General features: G+C 35.7%; 1 protein-coding gene across 7 annotated transcripts in view; it reads left to right on the top strand.

Annotated features, from left to right (window-relative positions):
* Nucleotides 1-21,436, top strand: part of LOC150100035 (putative ubiquitin carboxyl-terminal hydrolase MINDY-4) — a 376,809-nt gene that overhangs the window by 76,103 nt on the left and 279,270 nt on the right. For all 7 annotated transcript variants that reach the window (XM_090402889.1, XM_090402887.1, XM_090402888.1 and 4 more), the window contains exons 6-7: nucleotides 6,608-6,701; nucleotides 11,610-11,730. In XM_090402889.1, coding sequence (XP_090259015.1) covers nucleotides 6,608-6,701; nucleotides 11,610-11,730 — 215 coding nt within the window. The remainder of the gene's footprint in view (nucleotides 1-6,607; nucleotides 6,702-11,609; nucleotides 11,731-21,436) is intronic.

Raw genomic sequence — 21,436 nt, 5'->3', positions numbered from 1 at the left:
ATTATTATTATATATTTATTTATTTATATATTACATGATATATATATATATATATATATATATATATATATACGTAAATTCTTTATACAATTATTATAATACAGCTATATTGCCTGCTTCAGTTTAGGAGTACCCCTGTTTAAATGTCATTGGCTATTTACTCATGGGTTCTTAGGGCATTATGAATGTAGATGTACTAAAAAGTATATGTAGCTTAAGGAATAGAAATTGCACATACCTTTTTCTGGGTGTTGTGGCTTTTCCTCTGTCTGCGATGTCGAGAACTGCAGAGTGTGTGTGTGTGTGGGGGGGGGGGGGTAGGCAGTTTGGTAGAATAAGTTAGAAAAACCCGGGTTTTTTTCGTAATATATAGAAACATATACTTTTATATAGGGTGGGGAAAAAAGTGAAAGGGTTAATTTTTTAAAATAGGGAGCGGGAAGGGGAAAGGTGGTTGATGGGGTGTGGACCGTTTCGACTATTCGTGGTCATCATCGGAACATATTGGGAAAGTGGACCTTCATTGGCTATTTACTCATGGGTTCTTAGGGCATTATGAGTGTAGATGTACTAAAAAGTATATGTAGCTTAAGGAATAGAAATTGCACATACCTTTTTCTGGGTGTTGTGGCTTTTCCTCTGTCTGCGATGTCGAGAACTGCAGAGTGTGTGTGTGGTGTGTGTGGGGGGGTAGGCAGTTTGGTAGAATAAGTTAGAAAAACCCGGGTTTTTTTCGTAATATATAGAAACATATACTTTTATATAGGGTGGGGAAAAAAGTGAAAGGGTTAATTTTTTAAAATAGGGAGGGGGAAGGGGAAAGGTGGTTGACGGGGTGTGGACTGTTTCGACTATTCGTGGTCATCATCGGAACATATTCGGAAAGTGGACCTTCTTTATACAATGTTTATTTTCCATATATTATCACGTATAATGCGATCCACATATAATGCGAACTAGAAATTTTGTTTGAAAACTAGCCCTAAAATGCCATGTCCATGTATAATGCGATCTGTTAATCTTGTTCCATAACATTATAAATAATACAATACGAATTAATGAAAGAAATATTTATTTTAAAACAAAATGTCAAAATACAAGACGAATTAACGAAAGAAATATTTATTTTAAAACAAAATGTCAAAATTCAATATGAATTAATGAAAGAAATATTTATTTTAAACAAAATGTCAAAATCGTTTAAATTCTTCATCTTTTGAGTCGTCAAACATTTCATTTATAAATTCATCTGTAGGGATTGCATCATCAGTGTAGCAGTTGTCGTCATCATCTTCATGCTCTCCAATTTGTTGTGCATCATCCTCGCTTTTGTATATGATGCGATCTTCGGATCCATCCATTGAATTACTTATTCCACATTTAAGAAATGAGCATTGAATCATTTCAGATGGTATCGAATCCCATGCTTCTCTAACCCAGCTGGTGACTAGGGTGATCTCAGGCTTCTGAAAATTCCCACCCTTTGTCATCTTTACCAAACCAGATGACATCCATTCTCTCCATTTTTCACGTAAGTGATCTTTAAATGGCTTATTCAAGCTGACATCAAGCAGCTGCAAAACGGAAGTTAGACCACCCGGTATGACTGCTAGGTCTGTACGTAGCTCACGTGCTTTCTCTTTGCTTGCCTCTGTTAAATGCACCCGGAGCATATCCCAGACTAGCATGCCTTGTTGACATAACAAGCTACCTGGACGTAGGTTCCATACTTGATCCAGCCACAATTGTACACCTTCTTCATCCATCCAACCTTTCTGATTGGCACGAACTATTACACCTGGCAGAAATTACATCATCTGTTTCTTATGAATCTCTTGCTTAATAAGATTACACATTCATTTGACTCCTACTCTATTTATTCTTTGAACTCTTATGACACACTCTGATATTGAATCATTTAAGTATTGTTTAAATGCTTCCCATACTCTGTTGATATTCTCCCCATCCAGCAACTGATCCCATTTGACTGAACCCAGTATGCTCTTCAGTTGGTCATAATTTCCTGCTTTGTAGTTCAGCATGTAACCTTTTCATCATCATCATCATCATCAAATTCCTGCCATGTACCCTCAAGGGGTGTACAGGATATGACAGTACTACATGAAAAAATTACATCATTACTAACTTCCTATCTACAATTTTCCTCCAAATCAGTCTGTTACTTGTCAAGACTCCAACATTATCAGATCTTATATTTCTATCGTCTAAGTCACTTTGTACCGTATCAATCCACCTATATCTTGGTCTTCCTCTGGGTCGTTTTCCTGCCAACCTGGCAGAGAACACTTGTTTTGCTAATCTTTCCTCTCCCATTCTATTTAAGTGACCATACCATCTGAGATTAGCTCTGCTAACGCATTCCTGGATGCTGACAATGTAAAGTTCTTTCCTAATATCCTCATTTTTAATATGATATTGCCATTGATGCCATCTGTTCACGTCTCTAATCTTTCTCAGGACTCTCATATCTGCGGTCTCTAGTCTTTGGTCAAGTGTTTTACTTCTGACCCAGCTCTCAGATCCATAAGTTAAAATTGATTTGAACAGTCTTGTATACAGCTAATTTAGTGTTCCGACTGATTTCTTTCTTATTCCATATGAATTTATTCAATTGACTTCCCACCATACCAGCTTTGCTGATTCTGTTGTCTATTTCTATATTTAGTTTACCATCTTCAGTAAAAATTGTGCCTAAGTAGCTGAAATGTTTTACTTGTTCCACAAGTTCTCCATTCACAACACAGATGACATTTTCAATGATTCTGCCTATTTTCATTGTCTTTGTCTTTTTATTGCTTACCTTCATACCATATCTATTACAACAGCTATTCAATTTAGTCAGAGAATCTTGCAGACTTGTAGCGGATTTATTTAGAAGTATAACATCATCCGCATAAAGCAAAGAGCTGACATTAACATCTCCAATTTTGATATCAGGTTTAATACCACATTCCTTCATAATGTGATCCATATAGATAATGAATAACAGAGGGGATAATGTACATCCTTGTCTCACACCAGATTTAACATTAAACCATCTTCCTGTACTTCCTTCAATTCTAACTGCTGACTCACAACTCAAATAAAGACTAAGTATTGCTTGATATAATGCCCCATTGACACCATATAACTATAGCGTATTGAATAGCTTCTCTCCTGGCACCTTGTCATATGCCTTTTCCAAATCGACAAAACTTAAATACAGATCTTTGTTATATTCCCATGCTTTCTCGACTATTTGTCGTAAAGTGAAGATCTGATCCTGACAGCCTCTGTTTGGCCTGAATCCAGCTTGGTCTTCACCAAGCTTTTCTTCCACAATTCTTCTCAACCGTTTCTCAAGTATACTTGCATAGATCTTGCCAGGAACACTCAGTAGGGAAATACCTCTGTAATTCTCACATTCAGTTTTATTTCCCTTTTTATATATGGGTACTATGAGAGCTCTACTCCAATCATCAGGAATTCGTCCCTCTGTCCAGGCTTTCTGAACTATGCAGTGCAGCCACTGTAAGACTCTTATACCACCATACTTCAGCATTTCTGGTCGAATATCATCTACTCCTGCTGCCTTTTCACATTTCAAGCCTTTGATGGCTTTTTCTACTTCAAGTATGGAAATGTATTCCCGACTGCATGCCTGGTCAGTGTTTTTTATCACTGTGCTGTCATCACTGCTTGTTTCATTTAGCAGTTTTTCAAAGTAATTACTCCATACTTCAAGGATATCTGTTTCTCCTGTTTTCATTTCACCTTTATCATCTCTAATTCCTTTTACAGCACTCTTTCCTCCATTCCAAAGCTTCTTCAACAACCTCCAGAATATTTTGCCACCTTCTTGATATTTATTTTCTATATTCTTGCCAAAGTCCTCCCATGACTTTTGTTTAGCTAGTTTTACACACTGTTTAGCTTTCTTACATTTGTCTCTGTATTCTGTAAGAGTAAAAGCTGACTTATTTGCCAGGAACTTTTGATATGCTTTCTTCTTTTCCTTCACTGCCTCTTTAACTTCCTGTGTCCACCAGGGAGTTCTGATTTTTTTATCCTTGCACACAACCTCACCACATGCCTCTCTGGCAGAATCAATCAATGTTTCCTTCAGAGTTTGCCACTGAATCTCCAAGGTTTGATTCCTGTTCTCAAACTCTTTCATTTTCTTTTCAATAATATTTCTGTATTTTAGTCTACAGTTCACATCTGAGAGCTGCTCAACTTTTATTCGCTTTAAAACTTTCTTACATGTTATTCTTTTCAATATGAAATTCAATTTTATCCTGCTCAAGACTAAATAGTGATCACTTCCAATTTCAAATCCTCTGTACACTCTGGTGTCCTGCACCAGGGAGAAAACATCACTATCAACAATAACATAGTCAATGAGACTTTTCTTATTCCTAGCCTCTTCTCTCCATGTGAATTTGTGCACATTTTTATGTTGGAACATGGTGTTAGTAATAACCCGTCCATGTCCTTAGCAGAAATCCAACAGATATTTGCCATTATTATTAGCTTTGCTCTTTTCTCCAAATTTTCCCAAAATATTTTTGTATGTCTCACAATCATTTCCTACTCTACTATTTAGATCCCCAACAAGGACCAACTTTTCCTTTTTCATTGTGTCAGTTGCTTTTTATAAAGTCTCAAAAAATTCCTCCACTTCTACCTCAGTAGAACCTTCTGTGGGACCATAGGCACAAATAAGTCTCATTGTCCAGTTCCCTATTCTCATATTTGCCCACATTACTCTACTTGAGACTGACTGCCATTCAAGAAGATTAGCCTCTTTTTTTGTGTTGAATACTATGGCTACTCCTTCTTTTCCTTGATTGTCATTGCCTGAATATAACATTTTGTATTTATTGCTCAGAAAGATCTCACCAGTTTTGGTCTTTTTTGTTTCAGTCACCCCTATTATGTCGATCTGGTACTTATCTAATTCCTTTCTTTAACTCTGGTGATGTTGAGTTGGGGTTTGTTTTCAGATTTGTTCCAGTAGCTGACTTTTTGCTGTTCGCCCTGGTTCCCCTGGCGAAAACAACGGGGGCCTTGTTTAACAGGGCGACGCCCCATTCGGCATGAAATTTTGTCATGTTGTACCATACATTCATATATTCATATGAATATGTGAATGAAATATTCATAAACTTAGTCACTTCCCAAGTGATTTTCTTCCTTTTAAATATCACTGTTGGCTTTAATTTGTTTCCGTCTGCCATGCATGCTAGAACAACGGTAAAATGTATTTTTTCATGTTCCGTTGTTTTTATGAAGACACCCTTTTCACCAACTGAGTTTACTGTTCGATTCCCAGGCGTGTCAAAGTACATGGGCATCTCATCCATATTGCCAATTTGGGAAAGTTCATATCCGTGACACTTCCGTAATTTTATGATAAATTTATGGAAGGACTGCACTTTTTTTTCAAGCTGCTTTGGTAACTTCTGCGCAATTTTTGTTCGGTGTTCGTAATGTTAATGCTTTGTGTTCCATAAATCTGTTGCACCACCCAGGCAAAGCAAGAAAAGATGAAATACTTGGTGTGTCCTTGAATTTACCATTCTTGAGTTGTAGAGCTCGAAAACGAATTGCATTTCTTGTTGCTATAATGCCATCTTGTCGTTGTGTCAAAATCCATTCATTTAGCTCTTCTTCGAGTTCTGGAAAGGATGCAGGCACGTTTCGTTTTGGGGATTTTTTCAAGACTGTCTTTTTGCTTACGCCAAAGTCTAATATTACTCTCTGCTACACCAAATTCTCTCATAGCAACACTGTTATTATGTTCTTCTGCAAACTGCACAACACGCAATTTAAATCCTGCTTCAAAAGATGAACGTTTACGTTTCTGTTGGCTTATTTTCAGGCTAGGTTTGTTTAACGAATAATATTTAAAATGAACTGTGGTTAAACCGATATACCTAACTGTGCTCTATCTATCTCACTGTGCTCTATCATTCGGCGACAGAGAGCGCATCATATCTGCGCATAATGGCAGTAATGTAAGTAGCTTTATGCGCAGATGCGATGCGTGCTCGGTCGCCGAATGCGAGTGAGTCAAATAGATTTGGTTGCATAGGCATTAGGTAGTATATATATTGTGTGAGCAAGTCTAATAAGATGTTATATTTTTTAGGATCCGCATATAATGCGAACCCCTAATTGTAAGTAGTATTTTTTACCATAAATTTTTCGCATTATACGTGATAATATACAGTACTTATTAATTTTTCAATCATAATCTCTTTCTCACACAGAATTAGTAATATCTTGCAGAATGTTAATGTTCTGTGGAACCTTCAGGATAGTGATAAAATGGATAAAACAAATCATTTTTGTTTTACTAGCATATTGATAAATGATTTTTTTTTTTTTAAAAAAGCTAAATACATATCCCTTCAGGCATTAAGGAAATCCAAGGCTATAATCTGGGTGCATCTTAATTCTCTCTATAAAGTAACTTCATTTGCTCTCTCTCTCTCTCTCTCTCTCTCTCTCTCTCTCTCTCTAAAGTAACATACTTTTCATATATTTAAATTTTCTAAAAATTTTGCTTTGCATAATGATAATTAAATGCTGTTACTTTTAGTCAAGATGCTGATCCTATCCGGTATTTACTCCCATTGCGCAATACCATACCTGATTGCTCATGCATTAGGCCTATCACTGTACAGGAAATATGTGTAAGTATTGCTGTAAATTTAAAATTATAAATCTTAATAATTTTGGGACTTATTTTTTAAAGACTGTTAATAGTTATTATTATAATAGTTATTTGATTTTAGGATATAAATTTAGCATTTTCATAATGGAGTCACCATAAGGGTTTAGTATATATTTAGTATATAGACCTTAACAGTGTAGTAAACAATTCTGGATATTTTGATGTCTTTGTCTTTAGTTTAAGAGCTTTTTTTTTTTTAAATTAACAATTACTAACTGATTAGGAAGAGTTTATGATGATGCCACACATGAAAGGTCACAGCGCCTATAATGCTACAGTGGCATGTGTGGGTAAGTGATTAAGAAGAAAGAGTTAACCTATTGATATGTTTCTTAAAGAGTTGGAGGTTGTACTCAGTAAAAACAAAATACTGTGAGAGAGAGAGAGAGAAAGAGAGATTATTTCAAAGAATAGAGATGTATAAATAAAGGAAGATGATGAGAAATTTGTTTGGTTACGTTTGGATAGTGTATGGTTTAGCCAGCTGCTGCTCTAGTTCTTACATAGTTATGGTAGCAACCAATTCATAGTAGCAATGTCCGTGAAATTACCTATAGAAAAGACACAGTGCAAAAACAGAGCACCTATGGAAAAGTGAATAAAGGGGGGGGGGTCTGTGAGGGAGAAGTAATCTATTAAATAGATTGCCCTCCTCCAAATATCATCAAGAATTTTTAGGGAGGTCTTGAGTGCACCATCCCAAATGTGGGAACAATATCCAAGCTGGGGGTGTGTATTCAGGGTGTGCTAGGTGCGCAGTGCACACCCACGGAATAGCAGTATCGCCTATATTATATTTTTGTATTTATTCCTGTTAAAGACCCCCCTGATTGTTTCCTGGCTTCACATGATTCCTAAAATTAAACACAATATACTAATGCTTCATGAAGAGAACACATTTACGATGCGTAAATGTGTTCTCTTCATTGCATCACATTTGCATCAATAACCCAGGTGTGAGGTCGCAAATACAGACTCATAGATGGAGCAGTGTGTCAAATTCTCAGCATTCCAGTGGTTTTATACCACTCAGAAGGCAAGGCAGAGTGTGTGCTGTGACAATAGCACCCACAAATCAGTGGCTGTGAATTGGTTATTGTGACAACCAATCCAATCGAATGTTGACATTTGTCATGAGTTGCTGTTTTTGTTTTATGAGTTTCATCTGTATTATGTGTATGAAGTGTGAACCGATGCATTTAAGACACCAACATAGATAAGTTTTAATATATAATTTTCTATAAATATACCCAATTCTCCTTTTACACTGTAGATTGATTCCAGAAAAAATCGTGTAATAAATGAAAACCATGTAAAAAAGAATACAGTGCATATGAAAAAATGGAAGAATGGTTCCAGATGTGAAAACCCAATACGAACAATAAATTATTTTCAAACAAAACATGTATATGCATCTCTTAAAGAAAATAGTGTGTCACTAATAAAATAGAAATTTGAAAAGGTCCAAATGCACCCGCACATATGGTTATTAGTTAAATTTTATTCACCATCACACAGTAGCTGCATTCTTTTGTGAGAGACTGGAATTAAATCACTTCCATCACTTGAAACACTTTGGCAGTCCTGTTCATACTGCAATGGCAAAACGTTTTCTTCAGTAAAAGAACTAAATTAGCATTAATTTCCAATAATTCTGAAGGTTTTTTTTTTTTTTTTTTTTTTTTAACCACGAACTCTGTAATTAATTGTTGAAATCCTGTTTTGAACTAGATCTTTGTATAATTCTTCATATCACCATATCACCATACATGACTTCAGCTCTCATTCAGTATTTGGATAATGTGTAAAAAAATGACTTTGCAATTTTACTAGCCATTTGAAGCCCTTCTTTAATTAATCCTGCAGTGAGTAGAATCTCTTCATCATCACTTAATTTCTTTTTCATCGAGATTCTTTAGGACAGCTTCAGTTATTTCATCATCATTAACAGCCTTGTCAATCATCAATTTTTCAATATCTGCAGACGAAAAATCATCAGATCCTTCTCTCCAACTGCATGTGCTAATCTGATGATATTGGGATATTCAATTGTATGCAAAGGTACAGGGTTTTTCTTTTTCACACATTCTGGCCAAGTAGCTTTCCAGCATGCATTTAAAGTTGATGGTTTCAATTCTGATTATGCCAACTTAGCAAGTTTGATGCAGTCCAGAATAGAAAATTTCTTCATCACATCAATAACTGTCAGTAAGTTATCCTTATCTAGTTTATCCAAAATGTATTGGAATGTTCTTATGTAGTAAGTTTTGAAGGTAGCGATCACATCCTGTTCTAGTGGTTGCATTAAGGATGTTGTATTAGGTGGCAGAAAACAAAATCCCACATTTGGTTATATTTCGGTTACCATTGATTACAAATCTGCGTAGTCGTTAATTGTAACCAAATGGTCCAATGCAATTTACAATTAATTGTAAATTGCATTGGACCATTTAAGATAAGCACTGATGTGCTATGCACTCTTAAAACCTCATACATTGGTAAAAATGTGGTCAAATTGATGTGAATTTTGTATTGCTGGTGCATAAGCATACACCCAACCAAAATGGGCACGTGACACCACTGCTTGAGAACCCATAATCCAAATAAAGATGAAGCAATGAAGATTGCTCTGCATCCCATTCACTAGGGGATAGGGTGTGAAGGAGATTCATTGCTCTCTTGCATTTTTCTCTTAGTTGACAAATATGTGCAAGGAATGTAAGTTTTCTGTCAAAGATGAGTTCCAACTTGGCTTCTGTTGCTGCTGGCGACAGAAGCATTTTTATTTTAAGAGAAATAAAGTGCACACACACACGCACACTTTATTTTTCTTGAAAACCTGAACCCGTTACTAAGAGCCCATAGAGAAACACGATCAATTGTTTACGGAATTCATCTTTCAATTACTCTCATGTTATGAGAGTGACAATAAATTGTGAGGTCATCAACATACAAAGCTTTGTCTACAGTGGGAGGAAGCTGTTCAGTGATTGAGTTAACATTGATAGCAAAAAATCAGTCACATTACCTAACTGCAAGCATTAGACACTATGATAATGAAGCATATTATTTGCAAGAATGCTATTGCATTGTTTGTTAAGATTTTTAAGATTTTTTTTTTCTATCTATGCCACACATAGCACTCTTGAAAGGTTTGTAACTTTTCAAGAGTTCTATGTGTATGAACAAGGTAATTAAAGAGAATGAATGAACTGAACCTGCTGATATGTTTCTTGAACTGCTGGCAGTTGTAGCCTTTTAGGAAAATAATGTGAGAAAGGCTGTCCAAAAGAACAAAGGTAGAAGGAATGAAAGAGGAAGATAAGTGTGAGAACAGAGAAGGATTTTTCTCAAACAAGGTCAGCTTGATTTTTGCAGTGCATAAATTTAGTTGTCAAAAATGGAATGCACACATGCAGTTAGTGGGGATATTTTAGAAGAGATGAGTGGTGGTGATGGGCAGGTGGGGGGGGGGAAGGACCTGAAGTTTATGGGTCACATTATCAAAATTATGTGGACATCACAGTGGATTACATCAGTAACAATGAGGAATTTGATATGTAGTAAAGAGGCTATGGTTTTGTTTCATAAGACCTTGATCAAGCCACATATGGACTGCTTTGCTCAGATCTGGTTGTTTGGTTTTCAGGGAGATGATGATGTTTTCCAAAGGGTTCATATAAAATATCCAATGTGCTGAAGTCTAATGTGGGGTATGAAGACAGCTTGCATCTGTATTACAACAGATGTAAGTTGTAATCATTTGGGAGCATTGATAGAGGAAATTGGTTTAGAGAGTAGACAGATAGAGGAAATGAAAGAAGAATAGTTTAGCTGGAACAAAAGAAAAGCTGAACTGTGTATGGATGTTAACCATCAGCTAAACATGTTTTTACATGTTTAGTAAACCTCTAAAAATAATGACAATTATTTTTAGAGTGGTTTTTCATGTACCTTTATTTATGTCATTAAACTTTTTTTTTTTTTTTTATATATATATATTTTTTAAGAGTTGCAGGTGAGAGAGAGAGAGTGAAAGAGTGTAGTGTCTTGAATAGAGATACCACATTTTTTTGCTGGCTGAGGAGGTTGGAGATATGAAGTATTTGTGCCAGGAAAGGCTAGTAGAGTGAAAGAAAAATCTCATCTTGACTGGACATCTGGGTATATTCTCAAAAGTAAAGAGAAGAACTGAGATATTTCATATGAGAAATAACACAGAACTGTGAAGGGTAGCTTTAAAGTTCACTAAGCTGTTGTCATCCACACTGGATAATAAATGGAATGTAATTCTCACATTCAGTTTATTTTCCTTTTTATATATAGGTACTATGAAAGCTCAGCTCCAGATTATCTATAATTCTGCATTTGACTACCATGCTTTCTGAATTAGGCAGTGTATCCAATAAATATTCTAAAATATCTAGAATATCTTTATTGGCATTGTAAGACACTGGTTAAGATGATTTTAAATCTTGGATCATTTGAGCAGTACAAGGTTTGTGTGCTATCATCGGCAGAACTGTGGATTGGATTTGTGGTTGGTGAGAAAACGCATTACTGTAAAGGATGTGAAGAGTGTAGGCAACAGTACAGTGCCTTAGGGTACTCCAGCATTGCTAAGGACATCTGGATGGGGAAATGATCTGCCATGGTAAGTGAATTCACAGAGAGGAACTGGCAATCATTGCAGTATTTTCCATTTTCTTCTGGTACAAACTGGATCAATACAGTTATTCATTGAATGTGTTTATTAATATTTAAAAAGTCATTAAATTAATCTTGCTAGTTAATTCTTCATATGTAATAGTAATCATAGCCAAGAGAGGAACAAGAAATAATACATTGTTTATATATATATTTACAGGAATTGAAAAGTCTGCTTTTTGGTGATGTAAAGGCAAGATTTGGACCTGAGTGGTTAAGACAAGGATTTACTTTTTCAGAATATCCAACTCTTTCTTATGGTATTATCCAAAGAAGGGCAAGTGTGTGTTTTTTTATCTAAAATTTAAAAAAAAAGTTTCATAAAAAATTGTTGTTCTTATTTATATTGATATTAATGTGAATATTAATGAGATTTTCTGAAGTTCACTTTTATTTTATTATTATTATTTTATTTTATTTTATTTTATCTTTTTTTGTGTGATTCCGACCCATGAAAGGTTTTAAACCTATAGTACATAAGGCTACCTCAGGATTTTCATCATTATTATTTTTTATTTATATATATTTTATTTATTTTTTACATAATCTGAAAATGCTCTTCTAGGGACCAAACATAGAACTTTTTCAAGCCACTCCAGGTCTCCAGCAAGTGGCATGGTGATCTCATATTTGGTGATGTATTCCATCTCTCACTTAAATATAATAACAGACATCCTTGTTCATGTAAATTTGAACCCACAGGTTGTTGGTTGGAGAGGAAGTACTGAAATGACTTGGCCAACCTAGTTGACATGGAGTACTGACATTTATGTACTAATAAAACATGAAATGAAACATTTGCAAGTATGCAATTTGACATACAGCTCGTTATGCTTATTATTTTCTCATGCTGCCTAAAGAAAGTAGTGTTCAAAAAAAAAGCTCACTGTTTACAGTTATTATTGTGGGTAACTTACATGATACATAAAATGGTATTTATCTTTTCCAGTGAAGTTCGTCGTGTTCTTACAGCATGCAACATGTACCTTATTTCGTACTATATGACATCAGTTATACATGAAGATGCCCTCTGAATACTATAGTAGTTCACATTTGAAAGCTGATTATTTTTCATAAATGAACTCATGATCCTTGTAGATTTACAATTATTGAACAAAACCCTGAAAGGCATCTTGACAGAAACTATTAAACAAAAAAAAGTAATAAAATCCATTATTATTTTATAGCCACATACCTGCTGGAACTTGTTTGTTTACTTAATATAGAATTGCAATAGAGCTCTAATAGGAACCATCTGTAAGAAAGGAAATCAAAACAGAACATTAGAATTATTGGAAATTTCTCTACTGAGTGTTTCTCTGAGATTATGAGAAGAGGTTAAGAAAAATGTGGAGCAGAAGCTTGAAAAAGAACAGGCTCAGTTTAGGCCAAATTGATAGGATTTTCAGTTTAAGATGGATATTTGGGAAATCATGAGAAATAACAGGGATCTGGATTTAAGTTTTATAGATCAGGAAAAAAAAGCCATGTAAGGTGGTGCTAAGATAAAAGATTTTCAAAATGCTACAGTTATATGGAGTAAACTAGACATATTATGGCTAGTTTATATTATAGAGTTTATATTTTGTTATTATACAGTATTATTACTATTGTTTAATTACTTTATTATGTTTCAAATAAATTAATGTAAACTTTAAGCAGTGATACTACATTTTCTTTCATGTCACTAAAGAACACATTCTAATTAATATCATTATAAGATGCATAATGTGCAATTGATATAACAGCATAATTCATGTATTATTAGTAATAATAATACTATAATAATAATTTGTAATTGTAGTTTGCAGTTACACAAGGAAATATGATTGTATGTCAAAGTTTAAATTTTCTTTTTTCAAAGTTTGACAAAATATGATCATATTTTATCAAATATAATGATATATTTATGTAAATTAGTATTCACAGTAAAAGGATGATGAGGTGAAGTAATCCACTGAGTTTGAAGCTAACATTAGCTTTTCTGAAGCTACTGAGATTAACAATTAACTAAACTTTTTTTTGTTGTTGTTGTTGTTGTTAGCATTTGTTGCTGTGGTTAGTGTTTTATGTGAAATGTGTGGCAGCTGTTGCAGCATTAAGTGTGCTGATACAATTTCATAATTTGGCTTTTAATGTTCTGTAACTGTTCAGATGTTTTACATTATATGACAAGTTGTTGAGTAATGTGGGTCTAAGATGCTCCCTCATGGCAGCTCCATACAAATTGTTATAAAGCCTGTTTGTGTAGAGAGTTGTGTTTGGTCTGATTATGCAATACCTTTCTCTTTTGATTGGATTTTAACAGTGTAGATGTGAACACAGATTGATAAGAAAATAACTATTTATTGACTTAATTGCTAATATTTCACTAGAATTCTATCCAGCATCTTCAGAGCACACAAACAAAGTTTGTTACAGTAGTGAGACAACTGCAATCCAGTGTAACAGTGGGACTAGTATGAGCAATTGTAGCATGCAGCACAAAGACTAAAGTCCTAATAAGGTGGCATCTAAGTTGAAAAAAAAAAAGAGAGAGAGACAGAAAGCAGGTATTAATTTTGTCTTAGGATAACAGTCTCCCAAATCTTTGGTAGATTTATACAGCTATACTTGTTGAGGTTTTGAGTATGTTTCAAGGCTTCTGTTGATTTCAGGAACAACCACTCTGACTTGTAAAAGCATCTGTGCAGCACTTTTTGATTTTTTCCAGTTGATCCTGTGTGCGGGTGGTATCCAAAGCATGATCTGCTAGACCCGACTTGCCATAGTGAAAGTGCCGGATATATTTTTTGTGTTCATTGAGGCAGATGTCCATAGTTCTTCCTGTCTGTCCATAGCAGGCTCGGACATGAACAGAGCACTTCATAGACTCCTGGATGTGATAAAGGAGAGAATCTGTCCTTAGGTGAATGGATAAGAGTTGTCAATTTCATATAAGGTTTAAATACGGTGCATAGTTGGTATTTGTTAAGCACTCTAGATATCTTTTCAGATATACCTTTAATGTATAGCATGGTGACAGTTTTATTGTAGTCCTCTATGGTAGACAGTGGGGGGGGGATTTTTTGGGGAGCATTTAGCATTTTATCTGTCTTATGGAGATTATAGTCAATGGTCAGGAAGGTGTGGCGTAGGTGAGAAAGTTCAGCAGTGAGAGCAATGTCATTGGAACAAATTGCTCTGGCTCTATGAGGTAGTGTTTTTAAGATGCCATATTGTTGAGAAGGGTGATGATATGATTGTTTGTGTAAATATCTCCCTGTATGTGAGGATTTTCTATAAACCGAGAATGATAAGGAACCTTTTGGAAGACGTGTGATTAGTGTGTCCAGGAAGGGCAGACAGTCATTGGCTTCTAGTTCCATTGTAAAGTGGATTTTTTGGTTCTGGATATTTAGATGCATTAAAAATGTTTGGCCACATGGCCCAGAGACAGTGAATACATTTTTAGTACATTTGAATAGCTGTGGACATCCACCTCAGTGAACACAAAAAATATATCCGGCACTTTTGCTATGGCAGTTCGGGTCTAGCAGACCATGCTTTGGATACCCCCCCCTGCACACAGGATCAATTGGAAAAAAACAAAAGTGCTGCATAGAAGCTTTTACAAGTCAGAGTGGTTGTTCCTGGAATCAACAGAATCCTTGAAACATACTCAAAACCTCAACAAGTATGGCTGTATAAATCTGCCAAAGATTTGGGAGACAGTCATCCTAAGACTAAATTAATACCTGCTTTCTCTCTCTCTCTCTCTTTTTTTTATTTTTTCAACTTAGATGGCGCCTAATTAGGACTTTAGTCTTTGTGTTGTACACTACAATTGCTCATACTAGTCCCACTGTTACACCGGATTGTGGTTGTCTTGCTACTTAACAAACTTTGTTTGTGTGCTCTGAAGATGCTGGATAGAATACCAGCGAAATATTAGCAATTAAGTCAATAAATAGTTATTTTCTTAGCAATCTGTGTCCATTTCTATACCATTAAAATCCAATGAACATGTGCGATGAACACAAGCCTTTCCACACGGTTGAGAATACTTTTCTCTGTTATTACATTAAGCATTATTGAAATGGTGTCTATTATGGATATAGTAACTTACGGATCTGAGAGCTTGGTCAGAAGTAAAACACTTGACCAAAAACTAGAGACCACAGATATGAGAGTCCTGAGAAAGATTAGGGGCATGAACAGATGGCATCAATGGCAATATCATATTAAAAACAAGGATATAAGGAAAGAACTTGACATCGTTAGCATCCCGGAATGTGTTGGCAGAGCTAATCTCTGGTGGTGTTGTCACTTGAACAAAATGGGCGAGGAATGATTAGCAAAACAAGTGTTCTCTGCCAGGTTGGCAAGAAAACGACCCAGAGGAAGACCAAGATATAGGTGGATTGATCTGGTATAAAGTGCCTTAGACGATAGAAATATAAGATCTGATAATGTTAGAGTCTTGACAAGTAAAATTGTAGATAGGAAGAAAATTGTAGATAGGAAGTTAGTAATGATGTAAATTTTTCATGTAGTACTATCATATCCTGTACACCCCTTGAGGATACATATCAGGAATTTGATGATGATGATGATGAAATAGTGTCTTATTAATAGTACATAGTGTCTTAGATTCTTTATTCTCAGGATTTTGTGTTTTGCCATTTAGGAGTTCAGTTATTTCCTGGTGTGTATTGGGTCTCCAAAGCAGTGTTGAAATGATTCTTTGGTGAAGTTTTTCGAAATTTGATAGGTGTCTGTCTGCTGTGTTTGCATAGACAGTTATATACCATACCTTAGTATTGTTTCACAAATTCCATGATATATAGGTGTTTTTTTTTTACATTGGTTGGCTATGAGGATAGATTGAAGGTTTGTGGATTGCAAAAGTTGGTTGATAGGAGAAAAAGAGGGGATATGATAGAAACATTTAAGTTGTTTAAAGGGTTTTATAGGATAGATGCAGGGGAAATGTTTCAACACTTAGCTCGAGGGACTAGAACAAGAGTTCATCCCAAAGTTGAATGAAGGTGTGGTCAATAGGGGTGTGAGGACTAGATTTTTTGCTTGGAGAGTGGTGAATGAGGAGTGGAATGGGTTGCCAGAGTCAGTTGTGAGTGCTTTGTCTGTTAATGGGTTCAAGGAGAGGTATGATAGATTGGGTTTCCTGCAATGAGTCTTCAGAATCTGTTAGGGTGCCTATATAATAATAATAATAATTATATAACATCAAACACCTACTTTGCTACACTGTCTTGTTTTATTCTGTTTAAGTGATCGTACCTGCTCATCTGGTTGGCTGAGTGATTATCGTATCTGCTCTTCAATCAACAGGCTGTGGATTTCAATCCCACCATAGGTAGATGTTTGTGATTATTTTTATGTTGTAGATGAACTTCATCACTCAGTGTGAGCCTACCACCCTGCTTATTAAAGGTCTGAAGCGGCTTGAAAAAGTTCTCCCTGTTTGCTGTCTAGAGCAGGGTTTTCAGATTATGCAAAAAAATTTAAAAAAAAAATACCGAGAAATATAAAAAAAAAAAATTTAATTATAGCATCTCTTAACTTATAGCATCTCTTAACATGAACCATAGGTTAAGAGATGCTATAAGTGATTAATAAAAATACCAAAAAAAAAGTCCTTAGTTCACCTCTGATAATAATGTACTACAGGTTTACGAACCTTTCGTAGGTGAGGATTACAAAACAACAACAAAACATTACATTAGCTCTAGTTTCTAGTTGTAGAAAGTCTTTTCACTTGATTATACCACGTGGGTGGTCTGAAAAGTTCTCTGCCTCAACCATAAATGGCATAATTTATAGTTGAGGTGTGAAATTGCAAGTCATTCTATCAAGTAGTTTTTTTATACAGCTGTTGTAAACCAAAGCGTTGTCTGTATCCCTTGAAACGGATAAAATTTAATATCATGCAGTTATAAAATTCTTGGTAAAAGAAGGTTTAATGCCAAAAGAAATTCATTCGAAGTTCATAAAAGTTTATGTGGTACTCTTCTCCTTTGTTTTCGACAATTCAGAAATGGGTTGCTGAGTTTAAACATGGCCGTACCAACCTTGAAGATGATCCACGTGAAGAACATCCAAAAAGTGTAACAACACCAAAAATCATTAATCAGTGCACAATATGGTATTGGATGACTGGCGAGTCAAAGTGCGAGAAATTGCTGAGACTATAGGCATTTCAAAAGAACGTGTAGGATACATTTTGCGTGAAGAATTGAAAATGAAAAAGCTTTGCGCAAGATGGGTGCTGCGCAAAATCAAAAATGCATTCGCATGAAAATCTCTGAACAGTGCTTGGAGCGTTTTAACATGAATAAAACTGATTTTGTGCATCCATTTATTACTATGGATGAGACTTGGATTCACCATTATGCACCAGGATCCGAACAACAGTCAAAACAGTGGACAGAAGCCGGTTGTTCAGCGCCAAAGAAGACAAAGTTGATTCCATCAGCAGGAAAGGTCATGGCATCAGTGTTTTGGGATGCTAGAGGCATTTTGTTTATTAATTATCTTGAAAAGGGTAAAACAATAACCGGGGAATATTATTCCGATCTTTTAACCAGACTAGGACTAAACGAAAAAATTTGTGAGAAAAGACCTGGTTTGCAGAAGAAAAGAATCATCTTTTACCAGCACAATGCACCTGCCCACAAAGGTGTTTTGGCAATGGGGAAAATTAAGGGATCTGCCCTATGAATTGTTGGAACATCCATCCTATTTCCCAAATCTGACTTCTATCTCTTCCCAAATCCCTCTGACTTCTATCTCTTCTCAAATCTAAAAACCTTCCTTATTGGTCAGCATTTTTTTTTTTTTTTTCAAATCAAGAGGTGATTGCAGCTGTATAGGTTATTTTACAGTATTACTGAGAACCACTACAGGGATGGGATAATGGTGCTGGAGCATCACTGGAATAAATGTATTAGTCTTAATGGAGATTATGTTGAAAAATAAAAATAATCTTGAAATTATAAATTCATTTTTTTATTGTTAGGCTGAGAACTTTTCAGACCACCCACATATAAGTTAACGATGCCAAGAAATTATATTCTTGGTTTCATCCTTTATCTAAGTGTAAACAAACAAAGTTTGCATCTGAAGTAACTTAATGACTGGGCTACTTTTAAGTAGAGGCTAATGACTTCACATCAGTTGCTGTAGTATCCTATAATGCAAGCCACATATAATAGAGATATGTGTAATGCTATGCACTTAGTATCATGGGATACTAAGTGTTAGGTTAGGAGTTGGAGCTCACTCCATCTACCAATTCTTGTTAGTTCTTCTATGTACTCAAAAAACACCAGAACGTCATCAGATTCCTCACCTGAAAACTGAGGAAAAAGCTGTTGAGAATTAATCGTCCTAAAGAATTCAGTCTTCTAAACCTGAGCTCAATGGTTGAGACCTGCATTCATCTTACAAACTTAATAATTTGCCCCTTTTTACACTCTCTGTTATTTCAACAATTGCCTGACTGCCTGTTACCAAGCCAAGACTAACTTATAGTGATTATTCCCTATTAATCTAAATTTTTAGGGACCCTAATCACATCCTGTCAGCTGTGGCATTTTTATGTCATTGTTTGTAACCTTTTCTCCAGTTTGTGCTATCTCTTCCTCTGGTTTCATAGGCTGTGCCATTGTTAAGTCATTGTTTTTCTTATTTTTATAATTTTATATCTTCCCTTTCTATCGTTATTTTACTTCTTCAGATATCGGACCTAATATACTTACATCTAGGATTGTTTTATCTTCTGATACTGGCAAATTTATATTATGCTGCGCCAGCCAGTATCCTATGGCAAAAAAGATCCTTACTCAGGGAGACAATACAAGATTCTGAGGCGTTCTTACACTATATTTTACTTTAATACGGCTGTATAGATTCAGACTGCAGTTGTGAACTAAATCTATGATTATATACACTTTCTAATTCCTTTCCGCCAAAAGAGGTTCTATTTTTATAAGTGGTAATTCGGAATTGTAGTCAGGCATGACTCAGGTATAGGCAAATAAATCATGTTTATTGGAATATCAAAGCAAAATACACTAAAGAAATTCAGCTATAGTGAGGCTTAAATAATATTAACAAATTCCTCTTTTAAGACATTCTCTAATTCGATCTTGGTATGATCACAATAGATTAAAATACATGGTACATAAAATTAATGCAATTTTATACATATATGAAGAAGTTTCACTTTAATCTCAGCTGATGTGCAGGTATTTCTCTTTGTTTGTGTAGTTTAGTATATTAGACTCTGAATTAATGATTTCTTTGCAAGATTCCTTCATTCAGGATCTAACAAAGGGCCCTCCTTTTTATAAAAGAGTTTTTCTAATTTTCTAGAAAAACTCTTTTTTTTGCTTCTCACTCAATTCTCTGGGGATGAATCTTCCATTCTTCAAACTTGAATTCTTTAAAGGTTTAATCATGACCTGCCTAATACCCACATAGTTAATATCTAGTGTGTCCTTGCTATTCTCACTCTTGTCGTGGTTTGTAACCTTTTCTCCAGTTTGTGCCCTCTCTTCCTCTGGTTTGATTATCTCAGAATCGTTTATGGTCCTTGACCGGGAGACCTCACTCAGTTTCGAATTTATGAATGTGTCAAACCCTATGTCTTCTTCCCTTTTAGCCTGCGATCCCTCTTCGGCTCTGGTGTTCCCTTTTTTTCTTCCCTGAAAACAAACTTTCCTCCTAGTGTAATCACAAGAGAACCCAAACTTATATAAGAAATCATTCCCTAGGATCAATCTCAAGTGATGAGCGGAGTTCCTCGGCAGATTGTGTCAAGCAGATATTTCAAATCCTGGCAGGTACCTGCACAGACTTCGTAGCTTGGGTAACAGAGGAGTATATTCCCAAAAGTTTGATGGGTCTTCCTAGGTGTTTTGCCCTTCCCTTTACATATGGTTCTATCTCCCTGAAGCAGTTTTTGGGGGATAATAGAAACCTATGAGCCTGTGTCTACTAGTGCCCTAAAGTTTCTCCCACAGATCCTTCCTTGTACTATTAATTCCGTGTTTTTTTTTTTTTTCAATTTCGTCCTCCTTTCCCTTCCTCCTGTTTGCTACTCACGTGTGACTTGGCCTCAAAATGATAGTTCTGTTTTGAATTTCCCTGTTTACTGAAACAGTTACGGGCTAGATGTCCCAACTTATTGCAGCTATAGCATCTTGGGGACTCCCGGAAATAACCTCCAGAATTATCTCCGTCCAAGGACAAAGGAGAATTGCTGTTGCATTTTGCTGACAGTTCTGATAGCTTATGCGTCATTGTGTCCATTTTATCAAGAAGTGGGGGTCTGCATCCTTTCAACTTCCTGGTGGATCAGGTTATTAATTCTTTCTTCTGGAAATGAGGAGTTCTCGTGGATTGTCATAGAAGCTTTTGTCAGTTGACTAAGTACAGCATTCAGGCGCTTCATGATGGGCTGCTGTAATCTCTCTACCTCTTGTTTAATCAATGAGTGAACTTTGCCAGGACCTGGACTGCTAGTGGCAACCTGGTAGACTGTCTCAGGTCTATTTTCTTCACATCCTTTCTGTGCCCTCTACTTTTCTTTCCTCTCTGGATGTTCTACCTTAGCATCCTGATCCCTGATGCTGCTTCTCTCTTCTCTAATGACATTGACGGACCCAATTGAGGCTGCGTGACAAATGTCTTCAAGCAGTTGCTCTCTTTGTTTTACTGCTGTAAAGCATTCTTCTAAATTTGATATGTCCTTCCCAAATGCTGTTTCCTTCAGTTCTTGTCTCAATCTCCCCCCCCCCCCTAAAATGTTGGAAGACTGCCCAGTTAAGATGGTGCCGGTCTTTGTCAGAGACACTTAACGTATTGGCAAGAGCTAAGACTTGGTTGTGATAGTCTGACACACTTTCTTTGTCTTTTTGCACCATCTTCTGGAGCTTCCATAAATTTGATCCCACATTCCTTACTTTAGAAAACTGGGAT

This window comes from Typopeltis vanoorti, chromosome 13, assembly GCF_054136105.1.
Source record: "Typopeltis vanoorti isolate ZY-2024b chromosome 13, IOZ_Tvanoo_1.0, whole genome shotgun sequence".
Classification (NCBI taxonomy): Eukaryota; Metazoa; Arthropoda; class Arachnida; order Uropygi; family Thelyphonidae; genus Typopeltis; species Typopeltis vanoorti.
The sequence above is the reverse complement of the archived record's forward strand: the minus strand, read 5'-3'. Positions and strand labels throughout refer to the sequence as shown.